Source organism: Zalophus californianus, chromosome 8, assembly GCF_009762305.2.
Source record: "Zalophus californianus isolate mZalCal1 chromosome 8, mZalCal1.pri.v2, whole genome shotgun sequence".
NCBI classification, from domain to species: domain Eukaryota; kingdom Metazoa; phylum Chordata; class Mammalia; order Carnivora; family Otariidae; genus Zalophus; species Zalophus californianus.
Genome location: NC_045602.1, coordinates 50,691,842 through 50,699,539, shown reverse-complemented (window position 1 = coordinate 50,699,539; position 7,698 = coordinate 50,691,842). Strand labels below are relative to the sequence as shown.

Genomic DNA, 7,698 nt, shown 5'->3' with positions numbered 1-7,698 from the left:
TGGCAGTGAAACCAGAAAGGAATTTATTTCACTGGGAAGACAGCAGACTAACGTCTCAAAAACTGCCTTCAAATTGCCACAAATACTTCCAGGTTTATATTAGGGAAATGTGGGACACAGGTCGGTGGGTACTGCAGATAGGCAGTGAAGGTCAAACCAACCATTGTATCACACCGGGTCTTGCTGGCGTGGGAGCAGTCCCTATTGCTTGAGGGGTTGCTTGAGGGGATAGGTTCGGTGGCCTGAGTTCAGAGATAAGCTAGAAAGAACTTAATCAGAAAGTTGAAAGACAAAATGGAAGTAATTGCAGTCCTCTTTAAGAAGTTGGGAGTAGGTGCAACTGACCGCTCGGAAACGTGTAGCGTTGAGTGGGTGCAGAAATCGGGGTAACACAGACCTGTAAAAGCAGGAGACCCCAAAATCTCAGAGGAAGGGGAACTGGCTGGAGCACAGCGTTGCCCTGAGTCTAGAAAGGGAGAAGAGGTTTTTACACCACTTGGAGGAGCCACTGTGGTGCTCCCAGAGGTAGCTCCCGTTAAGCTGAGAGCGATGAGTTCCCAGAGCCCTAAAGTGGCATGCGCCGCATTCTGGGCTTTTGCTGGCCGCTTACAGGGATGCCCAGCACGGAGCCGGATGGCCTGGCCTGGAGGAGGTCTCTTGTGCGAGGAGGTGGGGTGTGAACTTGGGAGGCGGATGCGGCCCTGCGGGGGAATGAACGTGCGGAAGTGCGGGGAGGGGTGCGGGTTGTGGTGGTGGTAGTAGAATGAGGCCAGGCCCAGAACTGGGTTAGGATTCCGGGTGGAGGCGGTTCCTCCCGGCCCCTTAGGTGTAGCCCCTTCCCGCAGACTGGGACCGCGCAGGCGCCTGCACTTGCGCCCGCCGCGGCCAGGAAAAGCGGCGCCTCTCAGTCGCGGCCGAAGCTTTCGGTTCCGCCCCCTCCGGCCAGGCCTCCGCCTACTCCAACCGCGGCCGCCCCGCCCCCCTGCCAGTCCCGGGTCGCCGCGCGATAGGTTGCGGGTCGCCGGCATGCAGGGTGGCAGGGACAGGGACGGCGGCCTGGGACGCGCCGTGTGCGTGCTGACCGGGGCCTCCCGTGGCTTCGGCCGGGCCTTGGCTCCGCTCCTGGCCCGGCTGCTGTCGCCCGGCTCCGTGCTGGTCCTAAGCGCCCGCAACGACGAGGCGCTGCAGCAGCTGGAGGCGGAGCTGGACGCTGGGCGGCCCGGCCTGCGCGTGGTGCGGGTGCCCGCCGACTTGGGCGTCGAGGCCGGTTTGCAGCAGCTGCTCGGGGCCCTGCGCGAGCTCCCCAGGCCCGAGGGCTTGCAGCGGGTGCTGCTCATCAACAATGCGGGTAAGGCGCCCGCCGGCGGCGGCGGACTCCCCGTGGGAGCCCTAGGAATACTGCTTAGCGCCCCTAGCTCTTCTTCCTCCTTCTCACTTTCCCCACCCCTAGGAACTTTAAAGGTCACTCTTAGGAGTCAGAAAAGATGCCTGAAAATCCGAGCTGTTTCAGCAAGGTACGGAGGGAGACTCGCTGCCATCGGTGCGGCTCATTCTTCCCCTACCCCCGCCCCCCCATTTCTGGGCAAATTTTCCAAAATACCTGTAGAACTTTCCCGATCGCCTAGCTCCGCGCCCTCTGGCGGAGGCCTGAGGTCTTCCAGCAAAAGTAAATACCGTCTTTTCCAAATGGCCTCCTGCGTTCTCCCCCCAGGCCCAGAGCAGGACATGCACACTTTCAGTTTGCAACTTGGGATGAGTGAACAACCCCAGGTGTGTGTGTCTGTCTGCAGAGCTGGGAAGAGGGAGGCGTCTTCAGAAGCGCTAGAGATACTCCTCTAGGTTTGAATGGGAAGGGGGTGTCTAGAAATTGGAGAGGGCTGGGGGAAGAGAAAACCCATCTGCACAGAGTGATTCTTCAGGTCTGGTTTTTCAGGCACTCTTGGGGACGTGTCCAAAGGCTTCGTGGACCTGGCCGACCCAGCTGAAGTGAACAACTACTGGGCTCTCAACTTGACCTCCATGCTCTGTCTGACTTCTAGTATCCTGAAGGCCTTTCCAGACAGTCCTGGCCTCAGCAGGACTGTGGTTAACATCTCCTCCCTCTGTGCTCTGCAGCCCTTCAAGGGCTGGGGATTGTACTGTGCAGGGAAGGCTGCCCGTGACATGATGTTCCAGGTTCTAGCCGCAGAGGAACCTAGTGTTAGGGTGCTGAGCTATGCCCCAGGTAGGTGGGACTTTACTGCCATCCCTGTCACCCAGAACTGGCTGGTTCCCCTCTGGGGGTGGGGAAAGGGCCTAGTCTGTCCCCTCCAAGAAAGAAGCCACAGAGTTTATTGTCCCTCAATCATTAACCATCACTCCTTTAGGGAAATACAGGCTCCAGAAGTCAGAGCTGCCTGGGATAGGGAGTGTAGTTAGAAGATAAGGGGAGAGACGGGGGAGTTGCCCGGCCTGGAGGGTGGGGCCAGAAAGTCTGAGATACTAGAGTTGAGAGGGTTTGAATTTCAGGCCTGTACCATATTTCCTTATGTGAACCAGGGAAGATGCGACCTGTCTACGGTGCAGTTGGGAGGACTGAATGAGGTAATATACATGAAAATGATCCCTAGCTGTGAAGTGCTATCTGACTGCTAGCACTTCTTAATGTTAGATAGAACTTACCACACTGTATCCTCTTCAAATCTGTGTTTCTTTCTCCTGGTAGGAAAACCCTGAAGGCAGGAACTGTGCACTGTGCACCCGTATGTCCCCAGCACCTAGCGAAGCACCTCACTTGGTCAGTCCTCAGGAAACGTTAGTTGAAGGAAGAGCAGAGAGACATTGTGAAGTGCTGGCCACCCCAGGCTAAGTTGTGCCAGAACACCGTGGGGATGCTGGGGTAAATAAGAGAGAGCCCTGTCTTCACAAAAGTTAAACAGTAAGGGGTCTTGTGACACTTGGTCTGCTAACATGTCCGTACTACCCAAATCTATCTATAGATTCAGTGCAATCCCTATCAAAACTCCAATGGCATTTTTCATAGAAATGGAACAAACAATCCTAAAATTTGTATGAAACCTCAAAAGATTCCCAAATAACCAAAGCAATTTTGAGAAAGGAAAACAAACCTGGAAGCATCACGCTCCCTGATTTCAAACTACATCACAAAGGAATAGTAATGAAAACACACACAGTTTACCAGTGAAATCTCATAGGCCTGGTGTCTTGAAGAAGATAACTTTGGGTTGAAATTTTGCCGTGACCTATTAGCTCCATGAGCTTGGATATACAAATCTTTCCGCAGATTTGGGAAGTTCTCAGCCATTATTTCTCTGGGGTTCCAATAATGTGTAGATTATCTCTTCTGATGGTATCCCTCAAATCATCTTTAGTCTTTTTTGTTCTTTTTTCTTTTTGCTCTTCTGACTAGATGATGTCTAATGACCTGTCTTCTGATTCACTCATTTCTTCTGTTTGGTTGAGTCTGCTGTTGACTTCTCTTGAATTCTTTAGTTTAGTAATTTTATTCTTCAAGTCTAGGATTTCGATTTGTTGTGTTTTTTTTAAAGTGGTTTCTATTTCTTTGTTGAACTTCTCATTCTGTTCATGCACTGTTTTCCTAATTTCATTTAGTTGTCTATCTGCATTTTCTTTTTTAAGATTTTATTTATTTTATTTATTTTATTTTTTTTAAGATTTTATTTATTTATTTGAGAGAGAATGAGAGATAGAGAGCACGAGAGGGAAGAGGGTCAGAGGGAGAAGCAGACTCCCTGCCGAGCAGGGAGCCCGATGCGGGACTCGATCCCGGGACTCCAGGATCATGACCTGAGCCGAAGGCAGTCGCTTAACCAACTGAGCCACCCAGGCGCCCAAGATTTTATTTATTTTAGAGAGAGAGCACATGTGAGTGGGGAGAAGGGGAAAAGGGCAGAGGGGGAGAGAGAGGGAAAGGGAGGGAATCTCAAGCAGACTCCACGCTGAGCACAGAGCCTGATGTGGGGCTTAATCCCATGACCCTGAGATCCTGACCTGAGCTGAAACCCGGAGTCAGATGCTTAACCAACTGAGCCACCTGGGCACCCCATCTATCTGCATTTTCTTACAGTTCACTGAATTTCTTTAAGAGGATTATTTTGAATTATTCATACATCTTATTTCTTTAGGGTCAGTCATTGGAGTTTAATAGGTTTCCTTTGGTGGTGTCACATGTCCTTGATTATTCATGATCCTTGTGGCCCCCTGTTGGTGTCTGTGCATGGAGGAAGGAGGCACCTCTCCCAGTCTTTACAGGCTGACTTCAGTAGGCAAAACCCTTTACCAGTCAACCCATGCAGTGATTCTGGGTGAACCACCTGGTGATGTCTGTAGCAGGCTTGCCGCAGGAGTCTATGGACAGCCTGTTGCTGGGGTGGGTTGAAAGCCTGGGTCCATGGTAGTGAGTCTGGTGCTGGGCCTGGCGGGGAGCCTGGGTTTACAGGCACTGATTGCAAGCTTGGAGGCATCTAGGGCCACAGGAGCTGGCTGGAATGTGCCAGGTACCTATGTTCATGGGAGCTTGTCAGGAGCCTGATGCCATGGGAGCAACCCCAGGCCACAAGGGCCAGCTGATACTGGAATGGATTGGGGGCCTGGGTTTTTGGGGCTTTCTGGGAGCTTGGAGCTGGCTGTAACCAGCAGGCACGAGAGTGACCCTGGGGCCTAGGTTTGTGGGAACCTGTGCCATAGGAGCTGCCTGGGGCTGCTGAGGCACTGGATCTGGCAGGCAGTGGGGTTAGCTGGGGGCCTGGGTTCATGGGGGCCCAGAGGGAGACACCTAGGGCCATGGAAGTTGGCCTGGTGCTAGGGTGGGCTGGCTCTGGGATCCCCTGTGAAGTCGGGTGCTTACTTCACTCTCCTCCCACGGGGAGGGTGTCTCTACACTGGGATGCCCAGGCTTGGGGGCAGATGATAAGGGTAATACACATCTATATTTCCTACCTTCCTCAATGCATCCTTTCTTATTTCTGTGCTTCACCCAGGCAGTGTAATCCCTTACCCGGAATCCTTGGCTTTTGTGAAGGTAATTTCATGGGCAGCTAATAGTTCATATTGATATTTCTGCAGAAAAGTGCTAGAAACTCCTATGCCACCCCTTTGCCGACCCCAATGATATTTTAGCAAGATGCATTTAGCAGAGGGCTACAGAAGGAGCTGAAGCAGAGAGAGAACCAGGGCTGTATAAAGGGCCGCATCGTCAGGGTATGTAGAAGCAGAAAGGTCCGTCCTACTTGATGACTCGTTGGTTGTGGTAAGAGAGTGGAGAGGGAAGAGCCGGGGATGGAAGTTTTGAGTTTGGGAGAAGAGTATTTCATTAATAGAAATGGAAAAGTCAGGAGGAGGAGGTACCAGTTGGACTGGACAGGAGGTGAAAAGCTTGGTTCTAGATACAGTGGTCTGGAGATACCATGTTCACTGGGGCATCGGGATTTGAGTCTGGAGCTCAAAAGTGACAGAATGACCCTGACCACACTTGTCAGCCAGGGTGAGGTATTGCCAGTGGCCAGACCTGCCTCCACCATACTCCACACACACATCAGGGGCCCTGCCTTGGCCCATGTCCCCTCAACTTCAGCTCTTCATGTTCTAGGTCCCCTGGACACAGACATGCAGCAGTTGGCCCGGGAGACCTCGATGGACCCAGACTTACGAAAAAGGCTGCAGGACCTGAAGACAAAAGGGGAGCTTGTGGATTGTAAGATGTCAGCCCAGAAACTGCTAAGCTTGGTGCAAAAGGACACGTTCAAGTCTGGAGCCCATGTTGACTTCTATGATAATTAAGCCAGTGTCCTTGGCTTTCTGGGGCTTTCTTCCCCCCTCTCTCAGGCACACCCAGGAGCCCTGTGCCACCCCCCATTCTGCCACAGGGGCACCGCCAACCTTGCCTTACCCAGATAAGCACTCATACCTACTGTCCTGCCCTCAGAACCAGCCGGCAGTGAGGGCCTCGGGTCACTGGAATCCCAGTTCTCAGGAGTCTGTTGACTGCCCTGAGTTAGGGGGAACTTGGAAGAGAGAAATTATGGCTGTTGGTAGTCTGTTTCCCCAGAAATAGAATTTTAGGGATGGGATAATCAGAACAAGAAGCTGCAACCCTGAAGAGAAGAGGTTGGGGGCTCTCATGGCCAGTCCCTGGCTGAGCTAATGTCAAACAGGAGGGCCCATGTAGATTCACAGCCCACAGGGGAGGGAGGACAGTGCAAGTTTGGCACACAAGGATGCCCCATGCTCATGGTAGCAGGACCTTGCATTGAACTTCGTGTCCTTATTCAGATGCCTTCTCCCTCCAGAACCTACCATCTGTCCCCCAGATGGGGGGGAGGGGCCCCTGAGAATTTATGTACAAATAAAAAGCAGATACAAATAAAATGTAGATTGTCCTTTATTCACCCCTGCCTTCTCTGACACAGGGCCCATGACTCCTGACTCGCTGGGTCCAGAGGTGTTCCTTAATGCAATTAACCCAAACTTGGGGAGTTACCCATATTTCCAGGGGTGTTATCTTGGGGTTGTCTGCCTTTTCTCACAGAGCCCTACCCAGTGGCAAGCTCGGGTTCAGAGTTGGCCAAGATGGACATACCCAGCTGCCTGTTCCTCCAGATGCCTATGCTGACCCCAGTCTTTATTACCCTTTCCCCATCGACCTATTCAAAGAGTATTTAGGCTTCAGAGCCTGACTCCCAGCCTCCCTGGCCTGCTTGGACTCCCAATTCTACCCTTTGCCCACATGGCAGTGTTCCGGATGCTTCTCCTCAAGGGACGGTCTGTCATGGGCCCCCCTGATAAAGTCCATGTGGCACATGGTCCTGGTCCTCAGTGGGGTGGGCTTAGGACCAACATGCCTTTGGGGGAGGTGGACAATATTCCAAGAGAAGGAAGCCCCAAGAATCCAGGTATGTAAACAAACTCATCCTTCTGCTGTCGGCAGATTCGGCAGAGCTGGGAGCTCCACAGTGGTGGTGGTCTGCAGCTAGTCAACCGGCCCTTTGCCCCTGCGCCTTATTTAGGAGGAGAGACCATGGTCCCTGCTAGCCAACTCTCCAGGACTCAGCCTTGCATCTGAGCGTGTAGGAGGGAACTCTTTGTTCCTTCTCATGCACAGCAGAGGGCGCACTGAGGCCGTTCTGGGGAGAACCCGGGGCTGCTCAGCTCCGGAGGCAGGCTCTGGGTTGGAGCTGCCCCCAGGAAGGAGCAAGTAATTCATGCTCTTTCGTTACCCAGCAGAGCATTTGCCCTCACTGGAGTCAGAAGCACTGCACTCATATCCCGGCTCTGCCATTTGCCAGCTTGTAACCCAGCGTAAATTGCTTCTCTGTGTTTCGGTTTCCTTATCTGAAAAATGGAACCTCCCTCTGAGGGTCATTGGGGGCATTAAGTGACCTAATGTTTGTAAATGTTTAGCACAGTCCTAGTATTGCAGTAGGTGCCCAGAGATTCAGATATTATTGCCTTTTAATATCAAGATCCAGATCAACCTGGAGCCCCACTTGCAGCCCAGATGCCCTCCCCGCTTGCTGACCTACAGCAAGAACTCTTCACTCTGCCACTCCTACTTGGGGCCTCAGGGGGACTGGAGTTCAGTCTAGACAGATTGTTCTGGATTCACCAGACCCACAGGACAATGCATGAGCCTCGAAGTTGGGAACCCTTGGTTCCACTTACCTCTGTAACAGAGATGTT

At 52.6% G+C, this 7,698-nt stretch overlaps 1 protein-coding gene across 3 annotated transcripts; it reads left to right on the top strand.

Annotated features, from left to right (window-relative positions):
- Nucleotides 1–894: 894 nt before the first annotated feature.
- On the top strand, nt 895–6,388 carry SPR (sepiapterin reductase). 3 transcript variants are annotated; one of them, XM_027624235.1, is made up of 4 exons: nt 895–1,348; nt 1,934–2,224; nt 2,539–2,583; nt 5,609–5,743. In XM_027624235.1, the coding sequence occupies exons 1-3, from the start codon at nt 1,027–1,029 to the stop codon at nt 2,580–2,582; spliced, it is 657 nt and encodes a 218-aa protein (XP_027480036.1). In that variant the 5' UTR covers nt 895–1,026; the 3' UTR covers nt 2,583; nt 5,609–5,743. The 3 variants fall into 3 exon arrangements, with proteins under 3 accessions (XP_027480036.1, XP_027480037.1, XP_027480035.1); XM_027624236.1 differs by lacking the exon at nt 5,609–5,743 and adding an exon at nt 2,705–2,866; XM_027624234.1 differs by lacking the exon at nt 2,539–2,583 and having other exon boundaries at nt 932–1,348; nt 5,609–6,388.
- Nucleotides 6,389–7,698: the final 1,310 nt, after the last annotated feature.